At 54.5% G+C, this 23,364-nt stretch overlaps 1 protein-coding gene across 1 annotated transcript; it reads right to left on the bottom strand.

Moving 5' to 3' along the window:
• Positions 1 to 954: 954 nt before the first annotated feature.
• On the bottom strand, positions 955 to 21,501 carry GRHL3 (grainyhead like transcription factor 3). The gene is made up of 16 exons (XM_054292271.1): positions 21,485 to 21,501; positions 12,634 to 12,820; positions 11,901 to 11,962; positions 10,587 to 10,923; positions 10,359 to 10,438; positions 8,698 to 8,851; positions 7,649 to 7,760; positions 7,392 to 7,486; positions 5,762 to 5,920; positions 5,264 to 5,342; positions 4,909 to 5,042; positions 4,343 to 4,377; positions 3,638 to 3,726; positions 3,470 to 3,555; positions 2,556 to 2,620; positions 955 to 1,069 (listed from the first exon to the last, which is right to left on the bottom strand). Exons 1-16 carry the CDS (start codon positions 21,499 to 21,501, stop codon positions 955 to 957), a joined length of 1,806 nt encoding a protein of 601 aa, XP_054148246.1.
• Between the last annotated feature and the right edge of the window lie 1,863 nt (positions 21,502 to 23,364).

Consider the following 23,364-nt stretch of genomic DNA (forward strand, 5'->3'; position numbering starts at 1 on the left):
GTTTTCATTGGTCAGAGGATTAATTAGAAAATGCAGTGCTCCCCTTGGCATCTGATGACCCCAATGGGAAGCAGCTTGAGGCAGTTTGAGCACAGGAGTGCAGGGACCCGGTCCCACCTGGTGACACAGCTGGACACGGTGGCTGCAGAGGGGACAGACCTTGGCCAAAACCATCCTGGAGCCCTTTTGGTGCCTCTGGGGTCACCTCCCTGCCCTGGCTCCTGGCCAGCCCATCCCAACTCCAGAGCTGGGGGAAATGCTTCATTTTCAGTCCTTGAGCCTTTATTAGTACAGAATATCCAAAACAACACAACCAACAACACAGTTACAAAAGGAGTTCACAGAGAAATGTGAAGCAGCCTGTGTTTGAAATGCTCTGTGTCACATATTGAGTCCAGTATAAAACAATGCATATTTATACACATATAAAATACAAAAGGAACAACACAGAAATGTATAAACAGGGGTTGTGGAGGCCTCCGTGGTATTTACAGTCAGAGATGTGCAGGGAGGGTGTTCAGCAGGCAGTGTCCATTCAGCTGGGGCTGCAGCTGGGAGAGTCTCTGTGCCAGAGGGGAGCTCAGAGCTCAGAGCAGGCTCAGCCCTGCTGGGAAAGGCCAAGGCCTGGGCTGGCATCACTCCCTGCCAGGGCCACCAGCTCTGCTCTCTGCCCAGGCCTGGCAGTGTCACCTCGTGTGCCCAGCTCTGAAACGGCAGCTCAGGCCCGCTGCCAGAAGGGAATCAAATATAATAATAAAAAATAATAATAATAATAATAATAAAGTCAACAGAGCCAAGTTCCACGTTCACAGGATGATCTCACAGCAGTCTGTGGCCCGGCCCCGGGGCCGTGGGGTTCAAGTCAAGGCAACAAGAGCGGGCACAGGGCTGAGTTCTGTGGGGTCACACGTGCCAGCTCGGAGAGAAGTGCCAGGAAGTGCTGCCTGCAGCTCTTTAGAGCTCTTTGAGGATGATCTGGAACTTGTTCTCTGCCTCTACCATGTCCAGCAGAAAGGCCATGTGGTTGCTGTAGTGCTGGATGATGTTGTTGTCCATGTTCACCAGGATCCTGCAGAGAAGGAGAATGGCTGGGTCAGATGCAGCACATTGAAAGCAATTCACCTTCCCCAGTCTGAGGGGCTCAGCCACTGTTAATGAATGAATTAAAGCCATGGCACAGGACAAGGGAAGATCCAGCACAGAACAGTCACCAGCCCTGGGAGCTCTGTCCTGGCACAGTCAGGAGTTCCAGGGGCTGCTGGCACTGGGGTCTGGCCCTGCCCAGGGCATCGGAATCCTCCTGGCTGCACCAGCCCCAGCAGCACCCCAAGCCCTGGCTCCAGCTCTGGCTCCAGCAGGTGCCCCACAGACTCTGTGGGTACCCAAAAGGTTCCCCAGCAGAGCTGGTCCCTCCATCTGTGCCTGCCCCAGAGCAGGGAGCCACAGAAGTCACCTGTGCCCCTTGTGCTGAGCTCCCATCTGATTGCTGAGCCACAAACAATCCCAGGGACGCTGATCAGGAATCAGCCCTGGATTGTTCCTCCAGACCAAACCTCACCAAGATCCAGAATTGCTCCTGATTGCTCCTGAGTCACCCTGGGACCGAGCTCCTGTGCTGAGCTCACCCCTGTGGCAGGGCCATGGCTGGGGCAGGCCCTGCCCTGCTGCCAGGCCGGGCAGTCCCACTGAGCTGCACTGGCTCTCACCTGATGGAGATCTGCCCCTCAAGCTGTAATTACCAGGGAAGATTGTTTAGGGTGGAGCAATAGGATAAAATTACTGAAAATTAAATCTGGGGGAGCAGGAAGCTGGGCCTGACCCTGCCACCAGCCTGAGTGCAGCTATCTCCAATCTCCCACACTTCAGGAGTAGCTGCTGGCATGGGTCACATCCAGCCTTCATTAAACCAGGTGTCAAAATTATTTATTTAATCTAATTTCCAGGTGTGGCCTTTCCTTTTCATGAGATACCTCTTTGCTCCTCCTGCCTGGTTTCCCTCTCAGTCATCACCAAACACTCACCGCTTATCAGATCAAGGCATGAACAAAACCAAAGCCAAAGTGAGTGAGGTGGCCTCTCCCCTGAAGCCACCAGTGCTGCTCTTTTCCTTTGGGGAGAAAATTCCCATTTCTGGGGCTAAGGGATGAGCAGCATCAGCAGCAGGTGGAAGAATTCAGAGGCTCACTATGGCCCAGCCCTCATCCTGAGCCAGGGACATTCCAGCATTTTTTGGAGCAGCAAACACTGATCCCTCTCTGATAAGTTCTCCATAACCTCAGGCTTTCAGACTGAGACAAAGAATCCCCAAACAGTTCCACCTTCACCCAACTTCCTTTCCTTGGGAGACTTTACCCTCCAAACAAATATAATGCAAACAGGCATTATCCCAAATCTTTAAAGCCCAGAAAGATCTGAGTTTTATATGCTGCAAATAGCAGAGCCTGCCATGGCTCTACCTTTTATTATCTTGTTAAAATGCTCCTGGAGCCAATGGCAGGGGCTGGAGGGAACAGCTTTGGAGGCACAGCAGAAAAGCAGATGAGAGATTAGCTTACCCTCTTTTGCACTTTTTGTAGACTTTGTAAATACTTTCTTCAGGAAGCCCATATTTTTCTGAAATCTGTGAGAGAAAACATGGCAATTTCTCATACTTGTAAAGTGAAATTCCCGTGATAAAAATCAGAGATACCAGCGAGCCAGGGTGTTCAGCAGCAAAGGATTCACCCTCAGTTTTACTGCAGAGAACAAAACCATGACCTGAACATTCTCCTGGGCAAGCTCAGTTTTGGTTTGGGCTGGCAGGAGTTTTGGAGGTTTTTGCCAAGCATTTTCCATGAAGGTTTTGGACTCTCTGTGGTGAGGGATGGGGGAAGGAGAAGATGGCAAAGAATCCCCTGTGCTGACATTTTTCAAACGCCCTATTTTTAAAAGTTTGTAAAAGCAACAGAGCTTCAAGTGCAGCCATAAAGCCACCCCAAATCTGGGAGGTTTATTGTTTGTTTCCTTCCCAGCAGTCTCCAGAGAGGGCTGGGTTATCAGAGATGCTGCTGATAACCATGACAGAAATATGTCCTTGTGCTCCTCAAACACAGCCAGGGAATTCCAGCACGAGGCCAGGGAGGGTTTCAGATCAACATCCCCAGCCTGGAGAATGGAAAAGGTGTTTGACAGTGGAAAATATGAATGTGCTGTCACAAGAAGAGACTTCCCTGAGGATCTGGATGGGGCAGGAGGTGTGGATGGGCAGGAGGTGTGATCCTCCCTCTGCAGCACAACACAGCCACGCCAGGAGCTCTGGGGACAGCTCAGCTCCTGCTCCCACTTCCATTCCCATTCCCAAGGGACAGCAGGCAGGGCAGATGAGCAGCCCATGTCCAGTTCCCTGGTCACCAGCCCCATCCCCTTTTATCTGCAGTTTGTCCATTCCTGGGGCTTTGGGGACACTCCCAGGGGCTTTGGGGACACTCACAGCTGTCCTGAGGCCCTGCAGGTCCGGGGTCTTCAACATGAGAGCATCGAACACCTCCTCGGACTCCCTGCGCACGTAGAGCAGCACTGCAGGAGAACAGGGCCTGCTCAGGGGCTCTGCCAGGCTCCCAAAGCCCTGTGGCTCAGGGGATTGGGGTCCCAGGGTTACCTCTCTGGGGATCCTCGTCCTTGCTGTGCTTTGGGGGCACCGCGTCGAAGTCGTCACCGAAGGAGGCCCCGCTCCGCTTGAGGGGCAGCCTGGGCAGGACAGACACAAACACACTCAGGAGGGCACAGGGCAGGGACAGACACACTCAGGAGGGCACAGGGCAGGGACAGACACCCCCAGGAGGACACAAACTCCTGCAGCTGCCCAGCCTCTGCCTGAACAGCCACTCACTCCCACAGCCAGCCAGCAATTAACTGTTGGTTTGTAATTACAGCAGCACAGGACAGCTCAGGGAGGGCCTGCTGAGGTTTGGGGTCACCAAACCCAAAATCCTCCGGCACCTCCTGTGGGGGGGGATTCTGCTTTTCAAGTGTGATCCCACTTCATTCCAGATTATTTTCCAGCCTCTGGGTGTTTGAGCCCTTCAGTGCCAGTTGTGATGTTTTATTCTCCCTTTCAGACATTGTCTCCATGAGAACAGCAGGACAATCAGGGAGCAGCTCGTGTTGGAGTGACACTGACAGGGACAGAAATGCGTCCATGTTCCTGCAGCCCTGAGTCCCTGCCAGGACAAGGTTTAACTCATGTTCTGACTCTCAGGGCATCAGGGACACTCTGAGCTGTGTTATCCTGCCCTGGGGTATCCGACAGCCCCAAAGGAACAGAGCAGCTGATGGGTGGGAAATGCACACTGTGCATCCTCACCTGTTTGCAGAGTTGGGAACAGCAGGAGGGAGCACCTGGAATGCAAAGGAAACGGATCTGTGAGTGTGCACAGCATCACTGTGTGCTGGACAGGCTGGGGGAGGCAACCTGGGCACACTTCAAACCTGATTTCCCTCCTCCATCAGTTTTCCCACACAATTAAACCCAAAGATCTGTTTCTTAGATTAAATGAAATTTGATGTAAAGAACTTCCCCAGATTCCCTGGTTTTGACAAACTGAGGCAGGGAATGCTGAGGAGCTCTGAAGGCCACTGGACAGAGGACAGTGGGGGGATGTCCCACCCACACAGGGACTGAGGTGGTCACATTTTGCTATAATTTATTTTCTATTGCTATTTTTGATCCCACTACAGTCCTGTGCAGGTGTGTAAAGCACAGGAACACCTGCAGGGGTTCTCTCACCCTGCACTGCTGCATGGCCAGGCCCTCAGGACTGGAGTTCAGCTCAATCCCACAGAGCTGGGCTGGGTTGGGGCTTTTCCCCCATTCCGGGGGCTCGGGGGGCTCAGCGCAGCCCGGAGGGGGAGCCAGGCCGGGGCACTCACCGAGCCACACCTCTGGGGGGCGGAGAAATGCACGTTGGGGATGAAGAGCACGGGCTGCGTCTCCAGGTCGCTCTCGGGCCGCAGGAAGGTGATCTCGTTCCCTCTGAAGCCAGAGAGCAAACAGCCTTTGAGACCTACAGACGGAGAGTCCAGTTCATCTCGGCCCCTCGCTCTGGAACGGGAGCCCGAGCAGCTCCAGGGCAGCCCAGAACCATGGCCAGGGGCTGGGGGTGCTCTGAGGGCTTTGGGAGGGGAAGGAGCCCAGCGAGGGCCTGAGGGCAGCAGGCCTGGGGACAGCCAGGTCCATGGAAGGTGACAGGCAGGGATTGCAGAGGGAGCACGCACAGGAACTCACCATTGTTGTTGGAGTCCAGGCATTTTCCTTTCCTTCTGAACTGTTTCCTTTCATCGTCCCTCATTTTCCTCTCTGCTCCCTGTGGGAAGATCCAGTGAAATTTAGGACATTGACATTTCTAACACTGGTTCCATGGCCACCTCTGGGGTGTGACACATTGAGGTGAAGGCAGCCTTAACTCAGGGACCTTCCCCAACCCAAGCCAAGACTCTCTGACACTCAGAGATTAGAAAAACAAAAATAAAATTTGCTTCTAAAAATGAAACACACAGGCAAGAATAGCTGTGAGAAATTTTTCCATGGGAAGATATCTGAGACTGGGGAAGAACCTCCAAGGAAACTCTCATCTCTTTTGATATTTTACCAACTGGTCAGGAATAGAGTTTATTGTGGGCACAGTCCGGGGTCTGGGCTGTTCTGGGCTCTCCCAGCCTCTCTGGTTTCACTCCTGTGGCCTGTGGCCAGCTGTGTTTTGGGATGGAGGAAGGAGAGCTGTACCTTGTCACAGAAGATCTTGATCTGGCACACAGCCCTGTGCACCAGCTGGCTGCTGCCGCTGCCGCAGTCGTAGGTGTCGATCTGCAGGTTCAGGGGCACCCCCTTCACCCCCTTCTGAGAGGAGAAGTCTGTGCTCAGGCAGTTCACCCCAATGAACACCTGCAAACAGGGACAGCCTTGGTGCTGCTGGAAGCCTCCTCAAAAGGGGCCAAAGCAGCTGCTGAGGCTGCTCAGCCCTCCCAGGGCAGTTGGATTCCACCTGAGCCTCTCCCCCACAGCTATTGCAGCTCTTTAACTCAGCCTCTCCCCTCCCCAAATCCTGCCTGGGGATGTTCTTGCTGGTATTTCTGATCTCTCATTTGAAAGGGACCCTCAGACAGCAAAGCCCTGCAGGAAGGGAGGAGGGCAAGGCTGCAGCCTCAGGAATTGCCCAGCAGTGCTGTCTAAATAAATATTCATCCCACACTGGGCTCTTTTATCACCAGGAGGGAGTTCACTCCAGGGGGAACTCTGGAAGGAAAGCTGAGCACAGCTCAATCCAAATTGTATCTCCCAAATGCCAATTCACTGGTGTGACCTTGGAATTCCCCTGGACCCTGGGGACAGATTTGCAGGTGGAGAAGCTCCCAGAGCTCCCTCAGCTGAGGATTTCAGCCCTGAAACCCAATGTCAGCTCCAGTCAGTTCTTAGGAAAGAAACCTCTTCACTGGGGGGTAAAGTTTAATTGAAGATAGAGCAGTAACAGGTGCCATGGCCAACCCAAACACCCAAACACCCAAACACCTGAGCCCTCCTGTTCCAGCCCCTGACCCCTCCTGCCTCACTCCCAGCTCTCTGAGGTCTCACCTCTCCCTGCCCCAGGCCAGTGAGTGAGCAGAGTTTCTGCTAAGAGTTAAATCCAGTTTTGCTGAGATGCCCCCAGGGCTTGCCACATACCTGACATATTTCCATTTCTGACAGCTCTGCCTTGAAGACATTTGTTAACCTCTTGGGTTGTAAAAGCCCCAGGTTGCCTTTGGGCTCATTGAGATCCCAAAGCCAGGCAGGGTTTTCCCAAGCTTAGGAGACCTGGGCTATTTATGCTTTTCTTTTTTCTCTGAGTTACTTCATCTGTTTTTCAATCCCCACTAGATACAAAGTGTTAATGAAAGGTCTGAGATGCAGAAGAGGCAGAGCTGCAAAGGCTTTGCTGTAATGAACTTTGCTGGTTTTAGGGTGAAAAGGGATCTTGTGACCTGCCTGGCTCCCTTCCCCATCCCACACCCCACAGAAGGGTGCTCAGTCTGTCTGGATCCCCCTGCTGCAAAGGGGGCTCTTTGTTCCCTCAGCTGGGGCTTATTTAAACAGGTACATGTGAGCAGAGCCCTGAATTGCTGCAAAACCTTTTCTTCAGAGTTATCCATCAGCACTAAGAAAACATCCCTGAGCCAGGCTGGGTGTACCCAGAGTGTTTGTTAGCTCATGGCCGTGCTGGAGCACTCTGAGCACGGTGTCCTGCTGTCCTGCCAGGCAAACACTGCAGTGTGCAGTGGCTCTGCCTCCCTCTGAGCTCTGGGCAGGGCTGGGCTCTCAGGAGGGAGCTGCAGCTTTGCTGAGGACCATTCCCAGCTCCCTGCAGGGCAGTTTGTACCTTGGCTTCCTCGTGGATGTTCCAGACGAAGGACAGGGCGTTGTAGGCCAGCTCCTCGATGTTCTGCACCGTGTTGAAGTTCTCCTTGCAGTCAGCTGCAAGGAGGGGAGAGCAGTTAGCACTGGGGCTGAAAGTGGTGACATCCCTGAGGCCTCCTGCCCCAGATCCTGCCCTGGCTGACTCCCAGAGCCAGGGAGGCCCTGAAGAGGAGGCAGAAGCTGCCCAGCCCCCAGGTGTGGTGTGGCAGCCCCTCGTACCCACGTCGATGACTCTCTGCTTGGCCGTGGGCTGCCGGGAGTGCCAGTGCTTCCAGAACTTCAGCTGCTCCGTGGGGATCTTCTCATTGTCAAACACAATCATCACCACGCTCTGCAACACAGCCAGCACAGCCAGCTCAGAGCAGAGCACAGCAGTGTCCCCCTGACCAGCACAGGGCAGTGATCAGTGTCCCCTGACCAGCACAGCCAGCTCAGAGCAGAGCACAGCAGTGTCCCCCTGACCAGCACAGAGCAGTGATCAGTGTCCCCTGACCAGCACAGCCAGATCAGGGCAGAGCACAGCAGTGTCCCCCTGACCAGCACAGAGCAGTGATCAGTGTCCCCTGACCAGCACAGCCAGATCAGCACAGAGCACAGCAGTGTCCCCCTGACCAGCACAGAGCACAGCAGTGTCCCCCTGACCAGCACAGAGCAGTGATCAGTGTCCCCTGACCAGCACAGCCAGATCAGCACAGAGCACAGCAGTGTCCCCTGACCAGCACAGAGCAGTGATCAGTGTCCCCTGACCAGCACAGCCAGCTCAGAGCAGAGCACAGCAGTGTCCCCCTGACCAGCACAGAGCAGTGATCAGTGTCCCCTGACCAGCACAGCCAGCTCAGAGCAGAGCACAGCAGTGTCCCCCTGACCCAGCACAGAGCAACAGGAAATTTTATGCTGGGGAAGCTGAGCAGGGCAGGGGAAGGGATTTGGGCTCAGCCATTGGGCACATTGATCTCGGGGGCTGCTCCTTGGCCTGGCCACACATCCCAGGAGCAGGATGGGGACCCTGTCCCTGGCTCAGAGCTCGTCCCAGCAGGGCCCCACTGGCCCTTTGTGCATCCCTGAGCTCCTGTGACAGGTTCCAGCTGCCAGGGGGGCTCTGCAGGGCAGCAGAGGATTATCCTGGGGGACTGAATCCACCCCATTCACCCCTTTAAGCCAACAGGAGCCACAAAGCCATTCCTGCTCATGTTCCCAGGCCAGAGGAGCTGCTGCATGTCCCATTCCAGAGCTGTCAGCAGAGCTGTCAGCCTGTCTGTGCCTCTTACCTTCACTTTATTTGAGGACAAGTGCAAACATTTGCTGTCTCCAGCTGTCCGCAGCGTGATGGGGTAGAACTGTCCTTTGTTGAGGTAGGCCATGGGAGAGTCCCCAGATTTGATGTGAATGGCTTTGGGTGACCCCAGCGTGTATTCAAAGTCACTTGGATGGAACAAAGAGAGAAGGATGAATAAGCACACGCTGCTGTTTCACTGCAAAAGCAAAACAGAGCCCCAGGAGCCTCCACCCCACGGGTTACAGGCTCCAGTTTCTGCTCCATTCCCCACCTCACACACCCTGACACAGCACGGCACATTCTGATCCTCCCCAACACCCTGGGGAGCAGCACTGCCCCAACAGCCTCATTTTACCCCCAGTTTTGGCTTAAAAACCCCTGGATGTGACTGCAGCCAGCATTTGTGTGTGGATGGCAACAGAACCATTGCTCAACCAGCAGCCTGCAGCAAAACACACAAAAATGGGGACCTGGGAAGGGACTTTTACAACATCTAACTCAGGTTCCTGGCTCCAAATCCATCCCCATAACTGGAGAGCCAGGAGGACTCTCCCTTAGTGGCCCTGTAGAAGAAGGACCTGCAGGACACCAACACCTGCTTGGCTGTGCAGAGCTGGGCTCAGAATCCCAGCTCACACCCTCACTGTGGTGGGCACCCACTTTAATCTGTACAGAAAAGCTTTGTGGTGGCACGCAGAGAAGGTGTCACTGCTGGCAATGGAAACTGAAAGAAGAGCCTGAATTCAGCAGCTCTCAGGCCTCACCAGCAGCTGAGCACTGAAACCATGAGGCCACAGCTGGTTTCTGCTGGGAGGGATCTGTGCAAGCCACCACCTGCACAGGAGCCTTCACTCAGACCCTTCAAGTGCCCTGTTTAGTCACCAACCCATCTTCTTCCTGCTCCACCTCCTGTGATGCCATCTCTGAAGATGGGCTTGGCAGCTCCTCTTATCTGCAGCCAGGACAGCCAGAGGAGTTCAGTGCACAAATAAACAGTGAGCAGGAGCCTCTGCTGTCTGTGTGAACATCCCCACGTCTGACAGCTGACTCACCCAGTCAGCTGACTCAGGAGCAAATAAAAAGTGGGAGGTGAAATAATGTTACCTGCTGGGAGGTTTGATTTGGTATCTGGAGCAGCAAAGCTCAGCCTGGCAGAGGGGTGGAAAGGAGGAAGAAATCCCTCTCATGTTTTAGGAATGAGAGGCAGTGGCACCCTCTAAAATCAAGGCTGACTAACAGTGCTAAGTGAGGACCCAAACCTTAGATTAGGGGAGGCTGATTATCACCCTCCTGCCCTGGCAGCCTCCTTTCCCTGTCATTTACCCCACTCCGAGTGGCCTGTGGGGACATGGTGCAGCCACCTGGTCCCTCTGTGTCACCAGGCAAGCAGGAAGGGGCTGTCACCCTGGGATGGGACAGCAGCTGGCCCTGGACTGGCCCAGTCTGGGGGCAGAGCAATCCCAGCTTTGGTCTAAAAGCTCATGGGGCAGCCCCTTGCTCCAAAAGGGAGACACAACTGTGCCTGCACAAGCACAGGATCTGTAATTGCTCTGGTCACTGCCAGGGCTGGACTGGGGACAGGAAAGGGACGCAGTCCTTCCCCAGGAAAGAGCCAAGAGTCCCTGGAATCCCAAAGCCCTGGCCTGCTGTTACCTCTTCACTCCATCTGTGGGGTAACTCTCGGGGCAGGGTGGCTCTGGCTGGGGTTTGAGGATGTCACTGAAGAGCAGCGTCTGCAGACAAGAGCAAACAAACCAAGAGTCAAACCTCTCATGGCTTTGGGCATCCAGCTCTCCCAGACACCACAGCAGACCTCCAAAATGAACATAAACCCCAGAAATCCCCCAGGAGCAGCCCAGTGCCCCCAGAGCCCAGCCTGACCTCCTGGGGGTCCTCCTTGAAGGTGCTGTCGGGCTGCCAGCGCTGCTGGGCCGGGGCCATGGGCAGGCTCTCGAACAGGGAGCTCAGGGAGCTGCTGTCATACACGTCCCCAGGGGCCACCAGGAAGTTGTCTGGGGTGGGTTCCAGCTTGCTGGTGCCCGGAGGGAGCAGGGCTGCCTTGTGAGGAGCAGGGACACCCTCGAGGCTCGGGCCGTTCTTCTTGGGGGGCTCGCAGAACTCCTGGCTCATGGAGACGTTCTCTGACAGCAGCTTCATGAGATGGGCTGAGCCATCGAAGGAGGGCAGCTCAGGCTCGTAGTCCATCCCGTGGCAGTGCCTGCTGGGGACAGTCCTGGCTCAGGGCAGGGCAGAGGGGGCACCCCCAGCTCGCTGGCACTGCCTGCTGACCCTGAGTCAGTGCCTGGGAGCCCTGACAGCCCCTGGGGATCTCCACCCACAGCTCTCAGGGCAGGCAGCAGAGCCAGAGGTGCTCAGCAGATCAGGGAGGACCACAGGGAGCCAGGGAATTTGGTCTGGATGTGGTTTGGGGCTGCACATCCACTGCTCCTTCATTTCAGAGCAGCAGGGGTGATAACAAAGGTGATGCTGTGTGGGCTGTCCATTACAAGTCTTTTTATGGCTCATCAATGCTCAAAGTTCATTTTTTTATACCCTTTTTTAAGGAAAAACAATTACTGTACAAATTCACAAACTCCAGCAACTTGGGAAGCAAAAACTAAAAGCAGCTCAGTTTACTTCTGAAGGGGTGAAGTTTCACTGGAGGTTTATTCTGTCAAGTGGTTCAAAACTGACAATGCCAAAGTACACAGCACCCAGGGAGGGGAACTGAACTCACAGTGGCAAATGAGGCATTAATTTAATAGCCAATTATCTGAAAACCTCAAAGGACAAATGGGAGCCACTGGAGGAGAATCCTGGGAGAGTGGAACAGAAACTCTCATCAGCCCAGGGCATGAACCAGGATTTGGCCATTCAGTGCTCAATCCTTCTGCCCTTTGCAATTGTCACAAAATAGCAACTAAAGGCAATTTCTTCTGCTGCTGCAAATCAGCAGAACCCCTGTGAGCACAGCCTGACAGATGCTCAGCTGTGTAAGTGGGTGTAGCTCCATTTATCCCTGCTTGGGACCTGGCCTAAAGAATTTTAATGTGTGTCCCAGGGTTAATGAGCTGCACTGTTGCTGGTAATAACACCGTGCTTTGATGTCTATTTTCTGCAAGCTCAGAGCCCATCCTGCGCTTCAGCAGCTGCAGCAGAGTGAGGCAGCCCCAGAGAGCAGGAACTGAAGCCAACCTCTTTGCCAGGTCATTGCGTGCCACCATCCCAGCTGGCAGGATCCTCTTCTCCTTGGGCACCTGGGACAGGGCAGAGTTTGGTCAGGGCAGGATTTTGGTAAAGGGAAACAGAGCAGAGTTAGCCCTGGCTAATAAAACCAGATAAAACCCCACGAGAAGAGCAAACAGCAGAGCTGGGCTCTGCCCTGGGCTCCCAAATAACCTTGGACAAGCCACAGCAGCTTCTCTGGGCAGGCCCTTAAAAACCTCCAAGTAAATGGGGACATCATTGCTATTGCTTCCAATCAGAGCCACATTTCTCAAAGCTCCATCCTCCAGCAGCACTGGGAGAATAAAACTGGTGGGGTCTGCAAGGCTGCTCCAGCCCAACAGCCCTCAAAGCCCTCATGGGTAAAAATCCAGACTCAGGGCACTGGGTTCAGCTTTTCCACGTTCTGGATTCCCTCCAAGTGCTGGTTTGTGCCTCAGTTTACCTCTGGGGACACTGGTGGCACTGTGGGGTATTGGATAAACAACCGGGGCGGCTCAGGAGATGGGGGAGCTCAGTAGAGGGGTCCGCTGTTAAGGTGGTACATGTTTGACACCTATTTTACACCTCTTTTACCCCAGTTTTCCCCCAGCTTTGCCCCAGTTTTACCTCAGTTCTACCCCGGTTTTGCCCCAGTTTTACCCGGGTTTTGCCCCAGTTTTACCCCAGTTTTGCCCCAGTTCTGCCAGCCCAGGGCACCCACCATGTAGTAGTCGTAGAGCAGGCTGAGGGCGGCCACGCTGTCGTCGTCCCCGTTCACCCTCATCATGGCCTTGGTGGCTGCAGTCAGGGGGTTCTCCAGGTAGGTTTTCCAGGCCTCATCCTCGCTGGTGTAGGGGAATTTCTGGAAGTTCATGGTGTCATTCTTCATCAGGCGCACGGATCTGAAACTGGGGGGAGCGGGAATGAGGGAGGAGCTTTTCCCACCGAGCTTTCCATGGACACAGGAAGGGCTTCCCGAGGGCTCTGTTGGATGAGGACGGATCTTCTCCTGGTGCTGAACTCCCTTTGGGAGCCTTTGGGGTCAGCCCCTCTGCTGCTGCAGCTGGGCACAAATCCAGGCCAGAGCTCCCCTGCAGCTGCTCCCTGTCCTGCCCAGGGAGGCCAAACCCCTCAGCTGCTCCTTCCCCCAGCCCCACTGCCCTGTCCCAGGGGCTGGGCACTAACAGGGAGCAGGAACAATTTTCCCTTGGATGTGGAGCTCCAGGCCAGCACAGCCCCCAGTCAGACACAGGCACTCAGTGCCAGATGAAACCAAACCTCGTTGTTTCCCTTTGCTGCAGTCCATGGTTTAAGATTATTTTTTCCCAGTTATTTGTAGGTGATTTTACTCAGCAGACAGGCAGATCACAACCCCCTCCCTTCCACTAAAGAATTCCTGACTGAGGTGAGGCTCGTGGGACTACGTGAGAAGCAACACACCAAAATAATGCCCTGCCTGTCCTCACTTCTGGCACTTTCTCCAGGCCTCTCCATCTTATGTTAATAAACTGTCAGACACTTAATTGCCCAAACATCGGTCATCTCTCCCTTTCCTCCAGCAAGCCCTGCCAGCCGTGCCTCTGTGCATTCCCTGGGAGGCTGGAATCGTGGAATCCTGGAATTGTTTGGGTTGGAAAAGCCCCCAGAAATCATTGAGTCCAACCTTTGAGGGAATCCCAGCACATCCACAGAGGCTCAGCCCTGCTCCTGTCACACCTTCCTGTGACAGTGACCTTCCTGTCACCACCACTGCCCACACCATTCACCATCAAATAACAGCTCCATGGACAGAAATTCCCTTTTCCTCAAAGTCCAGGAAGGGCAAGACTGGGTTTTATTAGAAGAAAGGTTTTAAAATCTTTAAATCTCCAAAGCTGCCAGGAGCTGACTGGAGTTGAACTCTGACATCACCTGATGTTTGTTCATGGAAAGGCAAAGGAAACTTCAGGAGTTACAGCAATGAATGCTGCAGGTTAATGGCATTTCTATAAGGAATATGTTGTTTCATTAAGCCACTCCATGTGTTTATAATAAGTCCTGGTGGAGATTTTTAAGTGAATCATTCAGAGAACAAGAATTCCTCTTGGGAGGAACCTGGCATCCCTGAAGCTCCCATGGCTGCTCTGTCACCTGCACAGATTCACCTTAAACCGTGCAGGGACAGCTCGGGGTGCTCCAGGCTCAGCCTCCCGAGCTCTGCTCGGCTCAGGCTCCTGCTCCGGTGCCTGCCCTGCCCAACAAACAAATGTCAGCACGGAATCACTCTGCAGTTCGGGAGGTACAGCTGATTGTTCCCATGAGGCCACCGGGGGCTGTCCCTGCTGTCCCTGCTCCTTTTCCCTCAGGAGTTCTCTGCTCTCCCTCCATCCCCGAGCCCCGGAGGCTCCCGGGGCTCCGTGCCCGGCGGGGCTGGGCTGGGCAGGGCTGGCACCGCTCCCGGGCACAGCGGCCCCGCTCTCAGCCCGCAGTGCCCCGGCGGTCTCGTTCTCTTTAGCGCTTCTCACGGAGCCTTTCTCCCTCCTCCTCCTCCTCCTCCTGCTCCTGCCCGCTGCCTCCCAGGGCCCGGCAGTGACTCAGGCTCGGCTCTCCTGCCCGGGCAGGACCCGCAGCTCCCCGATCCTCCCCAGGGACAGAGCTCGGCTCCGACCTGGGAACCGGCAGGGATCAACACACGGGGCAGGATGGGGCAACAAAGCACCCGCGAGCTTAAAAACACCGATATATTCCCTGGGAGATTCATCCTCCCTCAAATAAAGCATTCCTCGTGTGAGTATTCCCTCCTGCCCCTCACCTCTGCTGGGAGAAACCTGGGAAAGGCACCCAGGGCCACCCAGGGACACCCAGGGACACCCAGGGCCACCCAGGGCCACCTGCCCTGCCCCAGCCTGGAGAGAGCAAAGGCAAAGTGCCCTGAGCTGGAGAGAGCCCAGCGTGGGCACGCAGAGCCCCTGGTGCTCCTGGCAGCGGTGGGACAGCAGAGCTCAGGACAGCAGGACACAGAGCTGGGGAGTGCTCAGAACCCACAGGGGCCTGCAGAGGCACAGCAGCTGCTCCATGCACTGGGAGCTGCCCTGGGTGACAGGAATTGCACCCTGTTCCCATTCCAGAGTCCCTGGGATCCCTGGCAGGCCCTGGGATGTGTGACTGGAGCCCCTCAGAACCCACCCTGCAGGGACTGAGGGAGCACCCACCCCATCCTGGGATCAGCCCTGCTCTGACCCTGCTCCCAAAGGCCACCACAGCTCCCCAGTGTCTGAGGGGATCTGAGAGAAGCAGGTGTGTGACAAATCCAAGGCCCCTTTCTGACATCAGGACCTACAGGACACACAGACCCCATCAGCAGCCTCTGTGAGGCACAGCTGCAGGGAGAGACTCAAATCCAGATCCAAACACAGCAGGAAAGTCACCCAAACCCACATCCAAACACAGCTGAACTTTACTTTGCTCCTGCCTGTGATGCCCCTGCACGTGGCCAGGCCCTGTTTGCCCGTTCCAAGCTCCCTGGCGTGTTTGGCAAGGCCAGAGCTCCTCTCCAGGCCAGGGAAACACAACCCTGGGAGCAGCAGCACCTCCCTGGCCTGTGCACACCGGAGCTGGGGCCATGTGCACAGCAGGGTTTGGGGCAGGGAGCATTTGTTTGTTTCCAAACACCTGGGAGCATGACACAAGGTGATCCCGGCCCCTCTCCCGCTCCAGCCCAGCCCATCTCTGTTTCCCCAATTTCTCCTGGTGATGGATAAACACTCAGGGCCATGCTGCAAAGGAGAACGTGCCCACAGGGTCCAGCTGGGGCAGGAAAGGGCCCTTGAACTCCTCCTGCCCCTGTGGTGGCTGTGGGAGCTTTGGTGCCTTTGTTCTCTCCTCTGCAGCTGACCGAGCCCAGCCTGACCCTGGCCCTGCAGAGCAGATCCCACTGAGCCCTGGAGAGCAGCAAACACAGGCACGGCACAGAGCCCCAGCCCTGAGGGGCTCAGGGGTGCCCAGGCAGCTCCTGTGGGGGCTCCACCAGCCCTGGGCTTGGGCAGAGCCCTCTCCTCCCTCCTGGAATGACCCTGGAGCTGCCCAAGGCAGGAGCTCAGGGCAGGATCAGCAGTGCCCTGCACAGGGCAGGGATTGTGGCCTGCAAAGCCCTGTCAGGGAGGACAGAATCCCAACAAGGGCCCTCAGTGCTCTCAGCTGAGCTGGGATTTTGGAATTCCTGTGCAGGTTTAATAAACAAGCACACCTGAAGACAAAGTGACAGCACAGGCAGCAGTGAGGGCATTGTCACCATCCCGCTCACACAGCCAGGCAAAAATCCAAACAGAGACAGAACCAGGGAAAAAAACAACACAGAAAGAAACACAACAAACACAGACCAAGGATGGAAAACACGGCTGGGGTGCCAAGCACAACACGGTGTCACCCCACAGACCAGGCTCTGTCCCCTGGCCCTGTCCTGCTCTGCCCACGGGACATTTCCTGGGATATTTTCTCTGGCAGCTGCAGAACAATGTGGGCTCTGTCCCTGGCTTTGGGCATTTCAGCAGCCTCAGCCCAGGGCTAGCTCAGCTCAGGCACCTGAGCATTCCCAGCAGGTTCCGTTTTGGGGTGTCCTGAGTTTCAGGGGTATCTGACCCCAAAGGGAGACACAAAACCAGGCCCTGAGCATCTGCTCCCACTTCTGGAATATTGCTGAAAACTCCACTCTCATTCCTGTTTCCACTGTGGACAGACACAGACACTTTACGTACAGTTATTCCTGGACACAAACCCCACTGAGGGTCTCAGTGCCTCACCCACCAACAGGAACATTTCACAGGTAATTTTTGTACATTCTCCAACTCCAACAGCCATGACCTCTAAATAAAATGAAATTTTAAAAAAATCAGGGTTTTACAAGATGTGGATTTAAAACCCACCAGTGGCAGCCATAATACACAAACTTCTGCAATAAAATTTGTTTCCTTTTCACTGCTCTTCAGATAATGTGGATTTTTAAGCCAGCAATCAGCTATTATGGGTTGTCTGTGCTGAGAACAAAGCCCAGCTTTATTCAGAGGTCTCTGCTTCCCTCAGCGCATCCTGCCAGAGGCTGCAGCAGGGTCACCCTGGGGATGTCACAGCTTTCCAAGGAAGCAGAGATTGGGGGTTTCAGCCTCACAGCTCTGTGCTCAGTCCCAGCACAGGGGTCCCCCCAGCCAGGGCTGTGCTGATCCCTCCCCTGCCTGGCTGCACGCCGGGCACGGGGCTGGTGCCCTGCTCAGGGTGCCAGAGGTGGATCCTGTTGCCCAAGAGGCTCCAGGAAGCTGTGCCAGGGCAGGACACTTGACAGGAGCCTCACATGGAGCTCCCTGCCCTGCCCAGCAGCTCCAGGGCCCTGCAGGGGCACAGCCAGGCTGGGCTCCCCCTGTCCCTGCCCATCCTGAGCAATCCCAGCTCCAGGGTGCAGCGTGTCCCTGCTCTGGGTCGGTGTCCTGGGAGCACAGGAGCTGCAGCTTCTCCTTGGCTGCTCCACACAAAACCCAACCCCAGCACAAGGAGCTTCACACAAGGGCTCTGCCAAAAACAAACCTGATTCAGGTTCCAGGTTCTGCCAAACAAACCTGATTCAGGTTCCAGGCTCTGCCAAACAAACCTAATTCACCCCATAACATCAGACATTTCTGCAGAGCTCAGGGTGCCCGGGCAGGGCACGGCAGGACCAGGAAGGGGCAGAGCAGGGGGCTCAGGGGCAGTGCCAGCCCTGGGGCTCTCAGCACTCGAGTGTGACCAGGCTGGGACAGGGATGGGGCTGGATCAGCCTCACCCCACAGCCAGAACAGCACTGACACCTCAAGGGACAAGAGATGAACCCTCAGAACCTGCAGTGGTTTGGGTGGGAAGGGACCACCCAGGCCATGGCAGGGACACGTCCCACTGTCCCTGCCAGCCTGGCCTTGGGCACTGCCAGGATCCAGGGGCAGCCACAGCTGCTCTGGGCAACTCTGCCAGGGAGGAATTTCCTCCCCATATCCCATCTAACCCCAATCTCTTCCAAATTTCTGACCGTCCAAGCCTTGGGAACTTGGCTGTGAGCAATGGCATACAATCATATGTACAGTAATGAGTCCCACTCATTTTTATCATTTTGATCATTACCATTTTTCAGCTGTTGCCTTTTTGAGCACACTCAATTCCAGGATCCCTGTCCCTGCCAATCAGCTGATCCCAAGGGCTGGCAGGTGCAATCCAGGCACAAGTGCATTTTTGGATGTTACACTGATGAACAGCTCAAACCCCAGCCAGAACCAAGCCAGAACAAATCCTCCTCCAGGAACTCTTTATTCTGCAAATTTCCCTGGAACCATTCCCATGGACCAATCAGCCCCAAATGTGACCCAAAGCATCAAAGCAGAGATACTGAGCAAATGTTGATTCACTCCTGCTTTGAGTCTGGAGTTTATTCACAGGGCTTTTACTCCTTTGTTGGGAATTGCATAGCAGTTATTTGATTGTTGTTTCTTTAATTTACAAATCTCTTTTTCTCTTTACATAACTTAAAAAAAAAAAAAAAATCCGAGCCAGCCTCCCTTGCTCCAGCACGGTTATCCCTTGTGTGCTTTGCTGCCAGGATTTTATAAAAGGGCTTTAACTTTTCATTCACCAGGAGCATAACTCAAGTTTTAATAACACACCTTATGCATGACAAAAATTTGCTTCTGGCGATCATGGTTTCGACCACAAAACCACAACTGGGAGTAACTCCTGGTTAACTCCTTCCAGCCCACGCAGGCAGAGTTAGACACAGGTTCAGCTTAGAAGACTATGGAAATCAGCAGTTAGAATATTTTAGAATAGGCAAAACATCTCCCCCTCCCATGCCCCGCTGCTCCCTTCCAGTCCTCTCTGGGAATTTTAAATCCCAAAAGGGGAGGTGGGAAGGGACCATGCGGGCCGTGGCGTTTTGAGCGAGGGAATGGAGATATCGGAGCTCCTGCACATCTGGGCAGCTGTGCCCGGCTGCTCCGGGGCTGCTCCCTGGCCATTCTCGCCATTCTCCCCAAATTCGCAGCTCCTCGGAGCCCTCGGCTCCCGGAGGGGCTTTGGCAGCCTCTGCTCAGCTCCTGCCCCGCTGACACCTCCTGCCCTGCGAGCAAACGGGGCTGAGCCTTTCCCTGCTCCCCTGGTGCTGCGGAACTCCCATTGCCGGGAATTCCCATTGCCGAGAATTCCCATTGCCTGGAATTCCCACTGCCAGGAATTCCCATTGCCGAGAATTCCCATTGCCTGGAATCCTCACTGCCAAGGAATTCCCATTCCCTGGAATTCTCACTGCCGGGAATTCCTACTGCCATGAAATTCCTATTCCCTGGAATTCTCACTGCCGGGAATTCCTACTGCCATGAAATTCCCATTCCCGGGAATTCCCACTGCCAGGAATTTCACTCACAAGGAACTCCCACTGCCAAGGAATTCCCACTGCCAAGGAATTCCCATTCCCTGGAATTCCCACTGCCGAGAATTCCCACTCCCAATGAATTCCCACTCCCAATGAATTCCCTTTCCCAAGGAATTCCCATTCCCAAGGAATTCCCTGCAGAGCTTTGGGCGAGCAGCTCCGGCCCGAAGTGTCCCCCGGCCGCTGTTCGGGGCTGCCGCCGCTCCAGCCGCGCTGAAGTAAAGCGGAATTTCCCGAGATCCCGGATCCTCCCCAGGGATGGTTTGTGGGAAGGGCTCTCCCCCGGCCCGCAGGCTCAGGGTTAACAGCGCTGGGAGGGCAGAGGCAGCAGCCGTGTAATTCCGGCCCTAATTAGCGATAAATCCATCAATCGCACGCTCCGCGCCTCCCCGCTGCCAAACGCGGCCTCAAACATAAAAAGTATCGGTTCTGAATGACCCAAAAACTTCCGAAAGGGAAAATTGCACTGACGGATTCTCGATCGATCCGCGCAGATCGATCCCACGATTTACATAAAATAATCATTACTGCCGTGCCCTTGCAGGGTTCTTCATTAGGAGGAGATGGGCTGACACAGCAGCTCTGGTAAACACACTCGGGCGTGCGGCTTTCTCCCAAAAAACGCCTTGGAAGCACCAGGTCCTTACACAGACAGATGTAATTTCTATTTCTCGAGAAATATTTTACAGACAAATCCTTCACGCGGGGTTCTGGACTGGGCTGGCGTTCAGCAGCATTCTGCCACCCTGACACTTGCTCGCCTTTATTTATTTCAGAGGTGCGAGGCACTGATACCATCAGCATCCAGATCTCCAAAATATATCACAGGTGCCAAAATTAGAAACCAGGGTTATACAGGATCAATAGGCATTAAAAGCTTTTTCTCATTTAAAATAATAAATTATTTGACAGGGTCATAGTGTGAATTCATTTACTTAACAAATAAAACCCAAACAAACAACAAAAAAACCCCAAAAACCAAACCCCAAAACAAACAAAAAACCCAAAGAAAGAAAAAAACTGCACCCAAACAAACAAAAAAAAAAATCATAAAGCCCTCAACAAAAGCAACAAAAAAGACACACAACAATCCCCACCCCTAGAAACTAGAGACTGGTAAATACTTTGGAAGGTATTTTCTCAAATAAATAAAGTTAAACCAGATTCCTGCAGCTGCTGTTAGATTTTGCTGGACAGAGGCAGAGCAGATTCCCTTTAGACATAAACCCCATGTGTCAGTTTTAGCCGGGGATAAAAAACCAACCAGGATCTTGGTTTTTAACAAGTCCCAAGTGAAAAGGAGTGATTGACTCTGAGGAGTGATTCCTCCCCAGAGCAGCACCAGCGACAGAAAATCAGGAAAATGCTCCCACCCCGTTCTTTCCTGCTTTACCAACAGCTGGGCAGGCAGAGGAGCAGCCCAGGAATCCCCTCCAGCCCCGGTGGTGAGAAAAGGGGAGAAGGGAAAAAGCTGCACTCGCTGCACTCATTGGGCATTGAGGCAGAGGGGAGAAGGAACTGCAGCTCATGGGGCATTTCCCCAAAGCAGAGAAGGGGAAAGGCTCACACTTATCGAGCTCATGGGGCATTTCCCCAAAGCAGAGAAGGGGAAAGGCTCACACTTATCGAGCTCATGGGGCATTGAGGCAGAGGAGAGGGGATAAAGGCTCCACATACTGCAGCTCATTGAGAATTTCCCCAAAGCAGAGAAGGGGAAAGGCTCACATTTATCCAGTTCATGGGGGATTTCACCAAAGCAGGAGAAGGGAAAAAGGCTCCACTTACTGCAGCTCATTGAGAATTTCCCCAAAGCAGAGAAGGGGAAAGGCTCACACTTATCGAGCTCATGGGGCATTTCCCCAAAGCAGAGAAGGGGAAAGGCTCACACTTATCCAGCTCATGGGGCATTTCCCCCAAGCAGAAAAGGGGAAAGGCTCACACTTACTCCAGCTCACTGGGCATTGAGGCAGAGGAGAGGGGATAAAGGCTCACACTTCAGCCCATTAGGAATTCCCCCAATACAGGAGAAGGGATAAAGGCTCACACTTCAGCCCATTAGGAATTCCCCCAATACAGGAGAAGGGATAAAGGCTCACACTTCAGCTCCTTAGGAATTTCCCCAAACAGGAGAAGGGATAAAGGCTTCACTTACTCCAGCTCATTGGACATCGCCGCGGTGAGTCTCAGCAGCGCTGCTCGGTGCTGCTCACACAGACATTCCCTGCCAGGTGTTTGATTTATGGCAGCGCTCGCACAGGTGGGGCGGCCGTGCCGGGATTGGCTGCCGGGACAGGTGCCCTGGGACAGGTACACCCAGACAGGTGCAGTGTAACCCTGTCCCTGCCGGCCTGCCAGGGAAAAGCCCCCGGGGAGAGCAGAAAGGGGCGGGATCGGGGATTCATCTCGGGGATAATAATGAGTTTCAGGTCGGTGCACGGGTTCCATGCCTGCCGTGCCAAGGAGCTGTCATTTCTACGGAGCTGGGGGCTGGTTCGTCCTTTGCTGTTTCTTCATATATAAATACACTCAAAATACATGTGTTTGTAAAGGAATGAATTAGGGAAGGAGAAAGTTTCCTCTCATCTGTCCGTGGTAGTTGTACTGACAGGAAAATCCTTTCCTGCCTCTCCTCACCTCCTCTCAGCCGCTCACTCCAGAACACGAGGAGATTTTTTTTGTCTTCCCTCTTAAAAAATGAACCTTAACCCCCCTAACTTTAGGTACCAAAATATTCCGTAAATCTCCTGGCTCAGGGAGCCCTTGCAGTGCTCTGGGTCTGTCAGGAGCAGGGCTGAGCTGTGGGATAACCTTTCTCTGTTTGGGGGCTTTGGGAAGGGGCTGCAGGAATCCCACCCAGACAACACCTCTGCAGCAACTCCCCTGCACCCGGGGAAGAGGTTTGTGCAATAGAACAAAACTCATCAGGGATTCAAGCCCTCTTGCTGGATGGTTTCTGTCATCCGTGTTGCAATGAGGAGCCGAGGATGGGCTCAGCCGTGACTCACGGTGACTGGATTTGGAAGGCAGCAGAGGATTTTGCCAGGCAAGTTGATACAAGCCTTAAAACAAAGGGAAAAAGAAAAGCTTCCACCCCTCGTTCTCACCCCCCCATCCATCGTGTCTCACTCCTGCCTGCCCCATGAGTTCAGCCCTGCACGGCTCTGGGGGTGTCACAGCTCTGAGTGTGGCTCTCCCTGGGGACACAGGGCAGGCAGGAGTCGTGTCCACACAGGCTCTGTGAGCACAGAGCTCTTTCCTTTGGGTACCACAGCCTCCAGCACCTCCATGAGCAGTGACCGTGGGGTTCCTGCTGACAAACCCAGGACGTGCCAGGATCCAGGGGCTGGGCAGAGGCTGCTCTGGGAATGAAAGCCAAGGGGCTGGAGCAGCGCAGACCCACTGGGGACTGCTGGAGAGCACCAGGAGCAGGGGACAGCAACGCCCCAAAGCTGGAAGAACCCATGGAGAATCCTGGAGTGGGCTGGGTTGAAGGGACCTCAAGGATCATCCAGTCCCAACCCCGTGCCACGGGCAGGGCCGTGTCCTGTTAGGCCAAGGGCAGCACTCATCTGTGCAGTTGTGGCAGCAGTTGATCAATACTCTGATTTTATCTCCAATTAATGAGGCCCTGCCGAGTTCATGGTGCCCACAGTGGCAGCTCTGAGTCCGTGTCCTTTACCCCATGCAGGCAGAGAGGATTTCACTGGCTCTGGTTATTGCAGAGCTGCAACATCCCCTCGGGGCATTTCCGAGTTTCTTCCAACCTCCACAGACTCCAGCAACAAAAGTGAAGGAGGAGAAAACGCTGCCAGAGCAGACAGGGGAAGGACAGGGCCCTGACCTCTGAGGGGAAAACCCTGAGAAAGAAAAGAGAGACAGAAACGTGTCTGGCAGAGCTGAGCAGGGCCAGTTCTCTCTCAGTGGAGGTGTCCTGTGCCACCTGGATTTGGCTCAGGGCAGCAGGGATGGGGCTGTGCCCCCCAGCACAGGGCACAGGAGAAGAACAAACCCCCAGACCCTGCTTGGTGCTGG

This window comes from Melozone crissalis, unplaced genomic scaffold (assembly GCF_028551555.1).
Source record: "Melozone crissalis strain CALT ecotype California unplaced genomic scaffold, PUWL_Pcris_2 ptg000108l_1, whole genome shotgun sequence".
Lineage (NCBI taxonomy): Eukaryota > Metazoa > Chordata > Aves > Passeriformes > Passerellidae > Melozone > Melozone crissalis.